Raw genomic sequence first — 16851 nt, forward strand, 5'->3', positions numbered from 1 at the left:
AGACTCCATTGCATTTTCATGGCAGTATTTTGGGAAAACTAGCAGAAAAATATGCTCAAGTTGAAAATGCATTTAGTAACATAAAGAATAAAATAAAGTCCTCTGATAAATATTTTCCTTTTCATCTTCAAAAGACATTCTGCCATATTGATTCTAATAGTTCAACACAGTTTGATTTGGATACCTTATGCTCCACGGTCAACAGAAGATTCACTTGCACTTAAAGCTCCCGATTTAAGGTGACATTTTTACAAAAATGTTTAACAGACAAGTAGTGATGCACAGTGTTTATAAAAGGGTAAATTCTTTCACTGACCATATTTGTCTCAGCAGTGAGGTTCCACCTACATATAAAATGAGCAGTAAAACGTTAAATCCCAAGGTTTCTTGCCTTCCTGTTTGCCACAAAGAGTGTTTTAACCAGTTCAGTGTGGGACAGTCTTAAGGGAGTAAATAGCAATGTTAAAGAATTCCTTTACAGCATGATACTGTGCCATAAACCTCCATTCCATGCATGTTTACAGCTTCAGGTTTAGTTAATAATTTCTTCCATCAACAAAACATTAGTCTCTGCAAAACAGACGTCCATCTCATTTTTGGAAATGACAAGTCAACTGAGCACAGGGAGGAACCTAATTGCTGTAGCCCGCTTTTTTTCTAATGAATAGCTCAGTCCACTTGAAATGCTAATAGCAACAGAATGTGCTTTGCAGTTCATTATTCTTCTCCTCAGCAAGGAAACTGTATGCAAGCTCCTATTTCAGCATACCAGGCCATGAAGTCTTGCTGTGGGAAAACTTAATCCAATAGGCAGGCATATTCAGCTGTGACTTACATCTATTATTGCTTGCTAAATACTTCTAAGGATATTACAGATCTAAAACCAGCAACAAGCAGAAGCACAAAACCCAGAATGATTGGCAACACACACAACAGCAAAATAGCAAACCCTGAAAAATTGGTATGCCATATGCAATGCTTAAAATGAAAAGTACTCATTTACTGAATCTACTAAATGCTTCAATGCTGAAGAAGTTTCAGGTTCCCAAAATTCTACTCTAAATAAAGAGCTATAGCAGTTTAAGATCACCGACACAAAGCTGCAGATAATGAAGCTAGCCAGGTACACACTGACAAGGCTCATTTACTTTTCCTGATATAATGGAAGTCTGCTTCCATTATATGGAATATTGCACTGTTTATTCAACAGAGAATTAATATGAACCTCAATTTTTTCCCTTTCTCTCTCTCCTAGAAAAATGTGGATGGCTTTTTGTTAAAACAAACAACAACAACAAAAAATAACATAAAATATATCAACTTAAGACCTATCTCCAAGTTCCCTTTTGACAAAAACTGCTTTCCAGAAAAAAGGAAAATGCACAGAAGTTTAGCATTATTCTTAAATAAGAAATGTTCTGAGTGAATGTGTGATGTAACTCAAATATTCATTTACTATACACACTTTGGAAGAAACAAATCAAGTTAATAAAGACTTTCACACCTTTGTAGAGGTAAACCAGGAGATAGGAACTAGATGACCTTTAAGGTCCCTTCTAAGCCAAACCATTCTGATTCTATGACCAAGAAACCTAATACATTAGGTTCTCCAATTATATCTTTCCACAGACCTCTCACAAGCAGAACATCTACCATATAAAAAGGCACCAAGTAATTATGAACTCTTATGAAAATGACCAGCTTTTCACAGCTGTGTGAAAGACAAGCTGCTCCTGATACACTCTTTCCTCCAGTAGGATGCACATGGGGTATACATTACTTTGTCTCCAATTTCCAAAATATCCCAGATAAACAGGAGTCAAATCAGTTTATTTTAGTCAAGGTGAAAATTCATTGAAAGTTGATATGCATGCAGCAATCCAACTTTGCTATTGAGAATTGTTACACTCTGAACTATTTTGAACTTAGGACACTGCTGCTTTGTCTATAATGGTATACAACTATTCAGGAAAGCTAAATAATGAAAGTTTGGCAAGATTAATTTGCTAGAAGCCTGTAAGAGCTTTTGCTTATTGTTCCATTACCTGCCAGACATCTATTGATTTCCATAAATTATGTATCCCAATATATAATCTACCAAATATCAGATGCACTTGAGTTCTCCCCTAAAAGCTCCTCATGCTCTTTTCCAGCCTTTACACACCCTCTGGTTCTATTTAATGTCACTGTAACTGCAAAATAGTTTGCTAGATCCCTTGGTGACAACTGTTTGGATTTGTTGATTTATTTGTAGGCAGAGTTTCCAAGCAGTGTTTCATTTGTTCCTTTTTTTTACTTACATCCATTACGCTTTTATCATGCAGCAGCATACAGACTTGATTTCTGCTATATAGAAATAGGATTGGAAAAAAGGCACTTAGTATCTTTGTGATTAATAATTTTATCTTCTTCATCATTTCTTAATGGTTTCTATTTTCTCAAATGCATTTGTGAAAAAAGTTATTTCTGTTTTAAAATGCCAACTCAGACCTTTTTACCATGTCTTATAATACCTCTTATGTGCTTCTAGCTCTGTGCCATTACAGACTAATACACCTTGATTATAATGGATAAAACCAGCCCATCCATAATCTCTTTTTAACAGTAGTAAATTTTAAGTACTTTGTGCATTTTTTTTCACTTCAAGTTGATTTTCATTATGCACTCACCTGCAACAGGAAGAATTCCAAATGTTTTGAATAAGGGTGACACCAAAGCACGCTGCGCTAAGACATTTTGGCAGCCATCTTACCAGCAAAGTAATTTCAGAATCTAAAACTTCCCACTTCATGAAAGTATGCTCTGCAATATCATTTTTTTGTTTTCATCAGAACCACCTGATGTGCACACCAGGATTGCTAAATCTGATTTTCAGAGGAATAATGCTTCCTCAAGGAAGTAGAAAAAGCACAAAGACCATCCACTTAGCCTCACCTACAAACTTTGGTAATCCTGTCATTAGGATATAAAAGAAAGATATTCTGTTTTGAAGGAAATTGTTTGCCAAACAATGCTAATATTGACCAAAATCAGGATTAGAGAATAAACAAATTATGCAGCTATTCATAATGACATGATTCTACTGACACAAGAGAGATTTCAGGCATTTGCATTTAAAGACAAAGCCTTCAAATAATTACCTAATGATAGCATCATTCCTGCTACAGTCAATTATCTCTGTTCCACATGATTGACAAAAGATATGTGTTGTTGAATTAAAATAGAAAATTGTTTCTGTAATGATACAACTGTAAATTAGAGACATTAAATGTCATTATTTCTTTTGTCTTCAAAAACAGAATGTCATGTAAGTGCAATTCAAGAAAATGAGATGTCTTGGAATTAAACTTTAGGACTAAAACAGGCTGGCATACTTTGATTATGTATCAAGCAGTAGATTTTCTTTCAATCTTGCTACCTTTTTACCCTCATCAATTTATCCATCACTTCTTACGCAGAGTTATCAAAAACATCAGCTTATATTTCACACAAGCTTCAGCATCTTCCATACAGCCCTCAGGGAGAACCTGTATTGCTGGATGAGATGCATCCTACCATAGCTAAATAACTGTATATTCTTCCTTCCCACTGTAAGAAAAAACTTCTCAGACAAGGTAAACCAAAAGAAGTGTGTGTGTGCAGGTGTGTAAAAACATCCACATTCTGTCTCTGCATTGCTTGCCTAATTTTTCAGACTTCAGCTACTCAATCACCACATGTGGTTTCCAAAGACTGATGTAAGGAGCTAAGTGACCAAAAATGCAGGTACTGACAGAATTGTAACCACCACAGCTGCCTCATGACTGGAAGAGACAAGAGCAGAATGCAGAATATGTATTCTTTTCTAGAACCAGAAATAAGCTCATCTTTAAGCAAAATTGTAGAAATTTTATTATGAAAAGACACCATAACAATGGTGCCACATGGAACCATCACCAGTTACTTTTTCCCCTTCTCATATTCCTAATAAGCCCTATTCCCACCAGGACAGAAGCTTCCCCACCAACAGGGACTAAAGAGACTGGCCAACTTTAACAAAAAACACACACACACAAAAAAAAATTAGAAAAAAAATTATCTCACTTGTACAAAATTTCACACCCACAGATGTCCTACCATCTAAAATTTGAACTGCATTGAAACTACCATGGAAGCAAAGTTAGAATGGAAAAAAACAAGACAGCATAGCCTAAGAAGCAAGGGTGAGCAGTTTGGCATTTGCACTATCTCATTGCAGTTGTTGCTGTAATTAAAACCACAGAAGAATTCAAATTCCTCATTTAGACTGCAAAGAAAGCAGAAGTTCACATCAAAATGAAGTGGATTAATCAGAGTGATAGGTGGGTTGTACATCATAGAGCTGTTCTCATCCAATTTTCATTCACTTCTCTGGGGCACAATCTTAGTGCAAGAATAATGCAAGAAATATAACTGGGGCAGGGGAAAGCACAGAAGAGTGGGGTTTGCAGGTTTGTTTAAAAGATATTTTACTTGCTTTTTTTCTTGCTGGAGAGACAAATGTTTGGCCTCATCAAATGTCACTCAGATTTCAAAAGGTCATCTGCTTTCTCTCAATAAAGTGTCTCCCATTTTCCTCTTTCATGTGCTTAAGGCAGAAATCCCAGGATAAACACAATTCCCCCATGTAGCCTATGTAGCCTTGTTTTCACTGTCAGCTTACTCTACAGGTGTTGTATTTTTTATTAACAACAGAATTTTAAGTATTAAATACCTGTACTGATGATCTGTAGTACCTGTTTATTATCGCAGTTTTGATCAATTAAAACTTTATTTCAACTTTACTTACAGAGCATAGCTAGTATACACACAACAGTGAAATACAAACTGGCATTTTACTTTCAATATTATAAAGAGGAAGAGGGAATAAAATATTGGAATAAACAAGTAAACATATTAATTCATCACATATTCGAGGTTTAGCCAGGTCTTAATCTTCTATACATTTATGTTCTCTGTCTTACAATTTTCTTATGCTTCAGCTGTGCAATTTAGCCATTAATGTAGGGCAGAGCAAGTGAGAATCCTCTCCTACATCAACAGAAATCACAGCTCACTTTTTTCCTGCTCCTGCCCCCACTTTCTTGATTTCTGAAGTCATGATACTATGCACACAGATGAAACAAAGCAGGAATAAGAGGAATTTATGATTATTAATGTAATTTTGTGAATCAGAACTTGAAGGCTCCTGTGGGATCATATAAACACAACAGAACAGAGCATTTGTAAAGAAGCATTAGCCTCCTGAGGATTCAGCACATGCTTATGTAAAGCCCTTTATTTCTAACACTTTCATGCTCAGCTGTCATTTACTAATCAATACCCAGGCTCCTCCATTACAAATTACCATACTATCAAGAGCAGATCATGTCTGTTCAGCCTAGTGAAGATGGTTCTTCTCTACTTACTTTTAATTACTTCAGGTCAATTCTAAATTAAATCAAAGGCATTGCTTCTAACTTTTGGTAAGAGCAAAAGAGATGTTTGAATTCTCTTCTGCTTCCAGATTCCCATCAAGAAGAATGGGACTAAAATCTCTCTGTATTAATAAAATATGGTCCCAAAATAAACAGTTATTTGAAGTTCATCAAAACTTTACAGTTTATTTCAGTGGTTCTGGAAAAACTCCACGAGTTTACAACTTATCTCCCTCTATATATATTACTGGAAGAAGAAAATACATTTAGTATATGATGTTTCACAATCAGGTTATAGGACTCAACAGTTTAATACACCAAAAAAATGCCACTACTATTTAGCCATCACATGATCTTGGGTAAAGAGCAGATCCCTCAGATGATGCAAACACTTGCTCATCAGTACACATCAAGAGGTAGCAGCAACATTAACAGCAAAGCACAGCAAATGATGCTGTCAAGAGTGGAAAACAGCCAATGCCAAAATGAAACATTGTCATTTGGCTGTTAAGCTGTCGAAATGAGACAGCAGCAGTTACCTGTTAAAGATTTACTGTCTCTGTGACACTTACCATACAGAAAAGGCAAGTGCACATTAAAAGATCAGCCACCAAGGGAATTGTTATGGTCACAATCAGACCAGCTAGGACCACTGTCCAAGGCTCCTGGGCAGCTGATAGCTCCTCTCTCAGGAGGAGTCTTTACAACACTTCTATCCATAGCTGATAGGTCCAAACTGCTTAACACTCAAAAGAGTGCTTTCCATCTAGTTGAAATGCATGGGATACAATAGTGAAACTTAGAAAATGTGTGACAGAAGAAACACAAGAAAACTGATACATTTTAGAAGTGATATATATACATTAAGTCCTCTCTCTCAATCCACTGGTTTACAGCCCCGAGTCTACATATTATGACAAAGAAGTGTTAGAACTAGACACATTTTAAATATACCTATATCCAAATATGCTGCTTCTCTCTTTCTGCAGTTGCTGATGCCAGAAGCTAAATCAGAAGAACATTAAAAGCCCTTCAATTTTTTGACTTGCTATGTTCATTTCCAGCTAAGTCAAGCAGCAAATTCTGAAACAATATTTTTTGCCTCAGTTATCAGTGAGTCATTTCACTGCACAGGCAGTGAAAAGCAGTATTCACTTATATCATTTTTTATGAAATTCACACTTCCTACCTGCTCTCATACATCAGCAGTGGGATTAACTTTGGCAAAAAGCTATCGGTATTTTTTGCAGCAGAGATGGCAATATTGATCAAAAGTTTTTTTTCCTCTGAAATTACTCTGAAGTAGCACAGAAGTTTTTTTAAGAGCAGTGGTAAAGATTTAAATTCTGAAACGCATCAATTTCTAACAAGTACTTGAAATACAAGGAAGGGCATACACAATTGTACTTAGAATTTATTAATGTGGTAAAATCTTAATGCTTGTTAGAAACCAGAAGTGATCTAAAAAAGACTTTTTCCTAGAAAGAACTGGAATTAAGCACACAAATTTCAGTAATGTTTAAAATAACCAATCACCTGAAAGTATTCAGAGAACATTTCAATAACAGAGAAGACAACATGCACGTGATTTAATCACTTTGTTAAACATTACAGTGCATTGTGGTTATAGCTGCCTTTCTGGATTTGCCTGTAATTTAATTTATCCACCCTGAGTATCTCTGAAATATCTCTGTATGTCTTGATACCAAATATTATTGATCAGTACACATTTTAAGGAAGTCAAACCTGTATTAGCGGCATGACTAAAGTAATAACCATCTGTCTGACTGATAAGAAATACCAGAGCAATTTAGAGATTAAGCAAGCAAAGCCTTACTTTGTATGCTTCTGCATGCCTGGTGCACAAGAAGAGGGATTATAATCTGTTATTCCAGTGACAAATTCTTCAAGTACAGCATTAAAATAGCCACAACACTTGAAGCAAAATGTCAGTTTCTTAAATCAGAAATCTTGAAAGGACAATTATTGCCAGGAGGCTGGGGGTGTTTCAGAATAGAGCTCTAGAAAAGTGATTTTATTTATGAAATCAAGACAAAAGATTTACAATGAGTTCTAGAGGTATACAGAGTTTTTTAATAGAACCTTGTAATTCCCCAGTCACAAAACAGACTTTGAGCAGAAGGCAAAGAGAAACCTTTGACTATCCAAATCAAAGAAAGTTTTAAATATGTTGAATCAAAAACTCCCTGGAAGTCTGCATCCTTTTAATCCCACTGGCTCAGAATTTTACAGTCCTGATCACCTGTCAGTATAGCACTGTCAAAGAAAAGGAGACTTTGAGCTATACCAGAAAGACACCTGGCCACCATAAAAATTACAATCTGTATATCATCTATCTAAAAGTCATGGATGCTGACTAGCTTATCAAAAAGAGTGGGAAGCATGGGAAAAAATGTCTAAGCTTTGTTTTAAAATCTTCAAGGGTTTCATCTGTTTATCCTGCCAAACTTTCTCTTAACAGTAAATCAGCTTCATCAGCAAAGTCTGCTCCTATGTTAAATTCTTGTCACACCTATGTCCTAGTGCACCTCTTGTGGCCATTCATTGGCTCCACTAGAGCAATGACAAATGTGGGGCAAAACAAAATAAATGAGTTAATTTAACATTTTGCCTTCCCCTCAAAACTATTGGAAGTCACAAACAACCCTGCTTTACAGGGACCCAACATAGCCCCAGAACATCTCTACCAGTGGAAAGAGGGAGAACCACACCACTAAGTGGGAACAGACAAAAATTATTTCAAATGGTTTCAGCCCTGCCCAATGTACTACACCACCACATTCACAGCCATCTCTAGAGCAGCTGGATGAAGAGGGAAGAGTGTGATCGCTCACACTCTAAATGTAAAGGAAGTCTTTAAAAAATATTAGAAAAATATCTAATTAGAATCAAATTTTAAACTATCAAAATGCAAACCCTATTACCGTTGACATGTCATGTATGTGCCATTAATAATATGAATAAAATTATTTTTACACTGAGATCAATTTAAGTTTTAAATTGTTTCCTTTAACATAAAGAAGGTTGGGGGTGGTACTTAGGTTTCATTGTTATATTTTTCTTTCTCCTCTTTTTTTTTTTCTTTTGCAAACAGTACAAAAAAAAAAAAAAAAGCAGAATGGAATAAAAAAGTTCCTAGTGATTTTTCATTTTCAGTAAAACCAACATCCCCAAATACAATTGCCTGCATAATTTACAACCTCAGCTGTGCAGGTTAAAAACCTAATTCCTTTCCATCTAAATATTTAGACATACAAATCTTCTTGATAACCTTAATTTAATAAGCAGAAAAAAAATATTGATTCCTTGACTTAATACTTATAAATTTTAAATTGTTTTGATAAAAAATATATAATTTCTCTGTAAAAGAGTGATGGTATAGCAATTGCATACAGGATTATCTAGGTCATAATTAAAGTAAATTTTTCAATTTTTAATTTATTTTCAATAAAAATACAGCAAGGTATAAAAACATCCTTAAGTAGTGAATAATAAATACATAATTTACTGTGTTTAAGGAGCAAGCTTTGAAGGAAATAATATATGTAAAAAGAAAAAGCAGGATTAAAATCAATAGTTTAATCAAGGGTTCCTACTTACTGATTTCAGTCATGATTTAATCATGGTTATACAGGGTATTTAAATGAAATCTCCATGCTGTGAAAATAAAATTCAGTTCAGTCACCACATCCCCACACCTACCTGATTCCCAGGACAAACCCCTTAGATGGCAAAATAAATGCTGTAATTTACATTTATTTCAAGAATCATACAAATGTTTTTGTTTATGATATTTGTAACTGGATCAATTTCCAGACTATACAGAAGTTCTGTTACTTTACAGTTGTAAATCTACTCCACAGCTGGAAGTGTGTTTGTGAATTTTGTCATTAAGTACACTCGATAACAGAAGCCACTTGAATAGCAAAAATGAGGATGAAAAGACATACATTAGCCCCACTTCCTACAAAAGAGATGGAAGTTTTTGCTTAACATACCAAAACAAACCCATAAAAATATTTTAAACAGAATGAGAACTGAGAACTTTGATTTATGGTACTAAGCCAATTATCAAACTCATTCTGCCCCTAGCCAGAACAGATTTTGGATTTTTTCGTAGTTCTTAGGGGTTTATTCCTTTAAATCTAAGCTTCAAACTTAGGTATTAAGCAACACAGGAGTAGCTCTACTAGGTACCTCCAGCCAAGTACATTTTTCTTACGACTTCACATGTAATTATAAGAAGAAAGAGGTCAAATAAGCCCATGCTCAGACTAGTGAGCGATACCTCATTGCCTGTGTCCTGGTACACACAGGAAATCACATTTGACTCAAGTCCTGACAACTCTGCTGCTGCAGCACCTGCTGCCAGCTACTCCTTGGACTTGTGTCTCTCCAGATCCCCAGGAGGTCAAGTTCTCAGAACTCATCAAATGCCACAGTTTCCAGCTACATTAGCAGAAGAAATGCTTTTCTATTATATATACACACAAACATTTACATATAAATAATAGAGTGACATTACAGGCAATTCTTCCATAGCATTTTCTCTACACATTATTTAAAATAAGATATGCAATAACAGAAATATCCCATTGGCCAGTAAAATATTTCCACTTGCCCCTTTTATTCTTTCATAGGCTTAATTCATCTAGTGTGCAGGAACTGTATTAAATTAGGTCCTGGGACATTCCAAATTACTGTCGATAAATTATCTCCCTGTCATTTGAGCTAATTTAACCATCTTAGATTGCTTCAGAGAATTTGCAATTCTTAATTATTAACCATTAACAAGACTCCTAATTTAACATGAAATATCTCTGTTATTAATCCAAGTAGTCAAACCCTGTAACAGTGACCTTTCTAAATCTGTAACTGCAACAGCTTGGTGGTTAGATTGGAAATCTCAGATCCAGGGTGGTAATTCCTCCCCAGGTGGGTAGGAATTCCTAGGGAAAGGTAATTCCTTTCCCTGGTACGGTCAACAGTCTTATTGGAGGACTAAGTCACAGACAATTGCCTTGGCCTCTCTTTGCAGAGTTCCTGCCAGGGTCTGCTGCTGAGACACGTGGTGTACACAGCCTTACTGGAAAAAATCTGGATTACAGATTTCATTACTCCCTACTCTCAAATACCACTTTCTCTTGAGGGTGAGCATACAGAAGCCTTGGCATTTCAAAGTGGCAATTGCTCAGGCTGGGCCAGACTTAACACACTGTGGTAACAGATCCAGCCAGTTAGAAACAGTATTTTCAGTTCACTGCAAAATTCAAGCACAGTCTCTCAACTACATTTGAGCTTTAAAACACTAATAGCCCATACTAAGCATTTAATACTAGAGCTTTCCAAGAGCTTTGCATGGAATTACCTAAACCAGTCTGCTGATAATTTCTGTTTTGGGGCAATGCACTCCAAGACACAATACTGCAAAAGATAGATGAAAAATTGGAAATTGCTATCTCCAGCCAATGAAGTAACCTTGAGAGTAGAGAATTTTTTGACAAGTTACTTCACACTGAGAAAAATATGAAAACAGAAAGGTATTAAATACAAGGTAAGGACAGATAAATCAGTTAGTCTGGATGGCTTTCAAGCTGAGTAAGGGAATTAAATACCACCACCTGTATAAAGAGTAACATGGGATTCTTCAAAGATTATTTCAGACTGTAAGTTGTGTTTCTGATCCACAACAAGGCATTTGCAGTAAACAGAGGATGGTGTTAATTTAGTACATCCCACTGAATTACTGAATGAGTCCAACCCTGCCGTGACTGGGAAAACATAATAGAACCTGACCATCCAGGTAAAGAATTACTTAAATGCATTGATTCTTCTGCCAGAATTTCTCCTTCATGAAAGCAATTTTTATGGATACTATTAACCTTGTTCTGGAACATACTACTAGGAAAATAAAAGGCAAGATATCATCTAAAATGTGATGGGCTGTCATAGTGTAGCCTCACTGTAGAAGAAGAAAAAAGAATAAAATACAGGAGCACTTTCTTCCTGCCTACCTCTTGTTCCTTTTTAAGGCTGCCCATCTCCTTGCCTTTTGCGCTGTCCCAGATCCCCAGGCACTACTCTTTAAACATTATCGTCCACACTCCCGAACCTCATACTAAGTTGTTTCTGCACAAAAAGTTTTAAATGTTTGCATCAACTTCCATGACAAAGTCTCAACAGGGAATAGGGTCAACAGTAAACAGGAAGCACAACTGAAGTGCTACCAAAGGTACCTTGCTAAAGACAATATCTATAGTCAGCCAGTGGCTGCCTGAGCTTTGGTCAATGTTCCATAAGCAAAGTAACTCTTGCCTTTAAATTAGTAAATATAAAGAAATTCGAAGTACTGTCTCTGAATCTGCTGAGCAGAGATATAGGCAGCTTGTAGCCCTCACAGTCAAATCAGCCCTTCACAAAGTGCCAAACAAACAAAAAGTGTGTTACTTAGTGTAGCCCACATCCCTACACTCCCCCCAAACACACACATACACAGCTTATGTGTTAGCTCTGGTCCTATTCACATGCTCAGGCTTCCAGAAGAAGCAAAGCCTGTGCCAAGATGTATAGCTCTGCTCTCCTCCTACCACTGAGACCAGACACAGCCAGAGCTCACGTGGGACAGAGGTTTGCACCACAGAGCATTCTTCCCTCAAAAGCAGGACAGTTAAATTAACAGAACTCTGCAAAATTACACATCAGATTTTTGGTTTTCTCAATGCTACCAACAGTGTTCCCAGGATCAAGAGTGTATCTGCTCTTTGAGAGGATCCTTAAAAAGAACAGAAGTTCATTGTGCAAGTAAGAGCTTGGAAACTCAAGTCTCCCAGGATCAGTCCTCCTTCACTTCAGGCTTAAAAGCTGAAAAAAATTGAAAGCATAATCTCTGATGTTTCCCATATACTTGCAAGTCTAAAAGGTTTGCCCTCTGAATATGCCATCACAGCAAATAACTGGGTAAGAAGCTAATCACTCTCTGGGATTCAGGGTAATTTATAGATACACAAAGCAGTTCACTGGTACATCCACACAGAAGTCAAATTGATCTGTTTGTAAATGGTTTCATCTACCTGCCAGCAAAGAGATGAAAAAGAATATTGATAGCATAACTGGGGAGTTATGTAAATTGGACAACTAAAATGACTCCAAATAATCTCTCAGTCTTTCCTATCCCCACAATAAAACTCATTAATCCTCTCTTTCGTACACAACCTTTGACAGCCGTGCAATTTTATTCCAGCTGCCACTAGAAAAGTAGTCAAAGAAAAGGGAAGAAAATAGGTTTTGAAAGTTGGCACTCATTCTGTGTAATTGTTTGGGTTTTTTTTCTGATTACAAACAGTGGAACCAGGACACTAACAATTTTTGATGTTACTGTTTTAAAGCCATTTATGCATAAATCTGCTATTTGTTTCTAACATACTCGTTGTAATTTTCTAATTATTTCTGACTTCTCATCTTTTTGTTAGCATAAAAAACAGTAACACTTAACTTTTCTCCATAGCAATAATTAGGAATTTACAACCTCACATAGATATCCTGTCAACACAAACTGGATGTAAGCAAGTTTTAAAGTGAGTGGTAATAAGCTTGTTAAGAAAAAACATAAAAAAGCTATCATACACATAAAAAGCTATCAAAGTTTCACATGAAGAAATAGTTTTATCCAAGAACTAGACTGCATAATTAACCAATTCAAACCTTAGTTATAAACTAATTTTAATTAAAGGTAATCTGACTAATTTCAACTAACTAAAAATTTAAGTCAGACAACATATTTGTATCCATTTTCTAAAATACCCATCTCTTCTCCACAGTGGCTGATCAAACTTGCCAGTGAAAAACATTTTGAGTAGGCAACTTGTAATACAGCTATGGTTTATTTCTGTCAGAGGCTGACTGCTGAAGTGTGAAAGAAACTCATTAAAAACTTCTCACTGTGATTCTGCATTATAAGGAAAAAAAGAAAGAAAATACTTAATGAAGGGTACACTTAGCCTGAAGACACATTCATATTCTGCTTTTCATTTTACACTATGTTAGTAAGCAATTAAAAGACAGCAATTAGTCACAGAGACACTATTCATACTGGTCATACTGGGAGATTATACACTTCAGCACTGATTTTATGTTAATATTATGAAAGTAATGAGGGAGATCAAGATAATACAGCTAAATAAATAGAAGGATCTTTTACCTTAATCTTAAGACAAGATTCACCGCACATGGAACTCCACTGTATTCCTCACTAACAGCAGGCTGAGACTATTAGAGAAAAAAGCAAAGAATCTTGTAAAGGATGCCAAAGGAAAAAAAAAATCACAAAAATTTTCCATGCTAACAGTTTGAAGTTAGCACAGAATATTTAACACATCCTCTAACTCTTAGAAACCCTTTAAACACTTACAGTACACAGCCTATAATATAGCTGATACCAGTAAAATTCCCATATTTCAATTACAGAGAAACAAGTAATAAATAAGGCCTGCATTAAAGCACTGAGTTTAGGAGCTTATAATCCACCTTGCATCAAAGCAACAATTACCTATTGAATAATATGCACACAGTAAAAATTCCAAACTGCTACTCACATTATTTTTGTGTAACAGTTTTGGTTGTTAAAGAAGTCTTACATCTAGCCATATGCAAGGAACTAGCAGCATATCAAAGCAGGTATCAAGCTCAGAGGATGTCTTCCGCAGAGAAAAATCAAGAACACTGATATCTTTCACCCTTTCACTCCTCCCTCACACTGTGATATCCTCCCAGCTCTCAACTAAAATCTATATGAAGTCTCAAGCAAAAGTGTATCCTACATTCAGAATGCACCAGGCTCTTCTACCCTACTGTGCTTTCATACCCAACTTGGCATATTGTCACCAAGTCACCGAACAGCCTGCTCAGAAGTCACAAAGGGCTCAGAAGCCCTCCCAAAATAAAGACTTGCATCACAAATTTCATTTGACCTTTTTTAAACAGTTTTCCATATCAAAGCCACTTTTTAAGAAGTTATACAAGATCTGTATTTTATTATCGATACATTTTCAGCAAACATTATTGAATTTTTGGAAAATTCTTTTTCACAATCACTCAAATAAGAGTGGGTTTTTTTCTGCTTCAAATAAATTTCTTCCATTCATATAAGCTACTATTATTTCTGCATCCTCAACAGACGTGTTATACCAGTATAGAGGAATGTGGATCCCAAAGACCCAAGAGGCACACACTAACAGTGACAAGATGCACTAATCTTAGTTCCAAGTCATCTTCTAGAGCATTTCAAGAAACAAAAATCAACAGAAGACTTCAATCAGAGGGTTTTTTCTCTTTCGTAAACTAAGCAACTTTTTTTTATTATGAGTTACCTGTATATAAACCAGGTCACAAGTAGTAGAACTCTCAACATTTAAGACAGTAAGACTTTGTGGCAAAAGTCCTTTTTTTTTGTACCCTGCTTACATAAAGTATCTGAGATGCTGAAGAGCTGTGTAAATCTGCAGTGGAGACACTGGGGTCATCACAGGAGCTAACAGGAACTAAACAGCTAACTAAATCTGGCAGGAAGCTTCTAGGCTTTTAGAAGATTTCTCTGACACCAATGAAAATCAGAAGATCTAAAATTGCAGGTGAAGTGGCAAGGTTCACCCACCCAAGGAACAGACATTTTTAAAGACCATTTAGTCTGCAACCCATAATCCTATTAAACAATTGATTATAGAAGCAATGCTTCCCACACTTACACAGGGCCATGAAATTCTATATAGTATTTTATTCTTCTGAATTAATCTAATATGCTTCAGTACTGCACTATTTTACTGTGTTTGGAAGAAAATACTTTAATTATAAGCTACATGTCATGATATAGATACTAAGAAGAAAAATTTATTTGGAGATGTTCCGGTTACTCCAACACAGCCTTCATTACCCTTACAGGCAGCAATTAGTGTGATCTAGTTACAAAGATTCATTAAAAACAGCCAAATTACCTATCTTCATTAATTCTCCTGGGTACAAACATAACATGACTTTTAAATTCCTATCCATCTTATCCACTGTGTGCTGAAGTTCATTGTTACAGGCACAATGGCATAACAGCTCTATCCTCACAAGCACTTGCCATACAAGGCTGCAGAACAATACTCCCACTTGAATTCACATTTTTAACAGCAGACATGAAAAAGAAATCCCTTTACTCAAATGCTTAGAAGAAAAAAAAATATTGATAAAGACATTTTTACCTCTGCGTTCTCCTCCTCTTTCAGTCTTCGTGACTGGAAAACAAACGCAGTGAGATATGAGCTATGCAGCTTTATGCAACAAAGATCCAGAAATACTAACAATTAACATAAAGACAGAATGTCTTTTAGAGTATAAATGTCTTGGCACAAACACAATATACCTTTTCCTGAGAAATAGCAGCTTTGCCTTCCTCACTCTTCTCATCCATTTCATCATCACTCCATTCCCAGTCCCCATCTTCTGTTTTATGGAGGTGACCACTGGAACCTGGCACTCGTCTGACCTAACAAAATATTGTTTACTATTACACAGAGATCTTTAGTCTTTATTTGTGTTCTGGTTAATCAGCAATTATTTGCAATTTTTATTCTGTGTGGACTCATTAATTTGCTGCAGGAGCCACTAGCATACTCTAAAAATATTTGACCTCCTTAAGCCAGCGGTGTTTTGATGCCTTGCATCATATGAGCAGTGATCAGCTTTGGTTCTACACTCTGTTGGTTGGTGGTGGTGATGAAAAACACAAAACAGGGAAAAAAAAAAAAATTGGCTAGAAAAATTATGGTGTTTTTCAGCATAATGAAACTTAACAGAAAGACTAGACTGGTATTAGCCCTCCTCTAAACCCCTATGGTTTGCTGCAAACTATAATATGCAGAGAGATGCAGCACGGGACAAATTCCAGCTGCTTCTAAATCCCATCAGGTACCGTAACAGCAAGATGCATGACATGAAAACAGTTTAGACCACTTCAAGTCTGAGACCATGAGCCTCCAAGGAAACTGTGATTCAGGCATTAATACAATTTTTCCAAAACAGATTTTCATAGAGAGCTGGGCACTTATGCTATTCCTGTACTGGGTTTAGGCCATGCACAATTTGGAGCTGGCTGGCCTGACACCACAAGAGCACGAGTGATAGGAGCCTTCTTCCAAAACATTTTCCATACACAAACCAGTATCTTAATGTCTGTCTGGACTCTTTTCCACTCTTCACTTCCCAAACACCCACCTGCTCCTCCCCCTTCCCTTTTGCATATATAAGATTAAACCAGAGGAGTGAAGATTTCAGATCTCACCACAGTTCTGCATTTCCTTCAGTCATTATGATATTCCTCCCTTACATTTCTTCCCTGTACAACTGAATTAAAATGCCC

The 16851-nt window shown here is 36.1% G+C and overlaps 1 protein-coding gene across 3 annotated transcripts in view; it reads right to left on the reverse strand.

Moving 5' to 3' along the window:
* Window positions 1–16851, reverse strand: part of STK39 (serine/threonine kinase 39) — an 82249-nt gene that overhangs the window by 21962 nt on the left and 43436 nt on the right. For all 3 annotated transcript variants that reach the window (XM_012574818.5, XM_030277423.4, XM_030277424.4), the window contains 3 exons: window positions 15856–15978; window positions 15695–15727; window positions 13654–13721 (listed from right to left, as the gene is read on the reverse strand). In XM_012574818.5, coding sequence (XP_012430272.1) covers window positions 13654–13721; window positions 15695–15727; window positions 15856–15978 — 224 coding nt within the window. The remainder of the gene's footprint in view (window positions 1–13653; window positions 13722–15694; window positions 15728–15855; window positions 15979–16851) is intronic.

The sequence above is a fragment of the Taeniopygia guttata genome, chromosome 7 (assembly GCF_048771995.1).
Source record: "Taeniopygia guttata chromosome 7, bTaeGut7.mat, whole genome shotgun sequence".
Classification (NCBI taxonomy): domain Eukaryota; kingdom Metazoa; phylum Chordata; class Aves; order Passeriformes; family Estrildidae; genus Taeniopygia; species Taeniopygia guttata.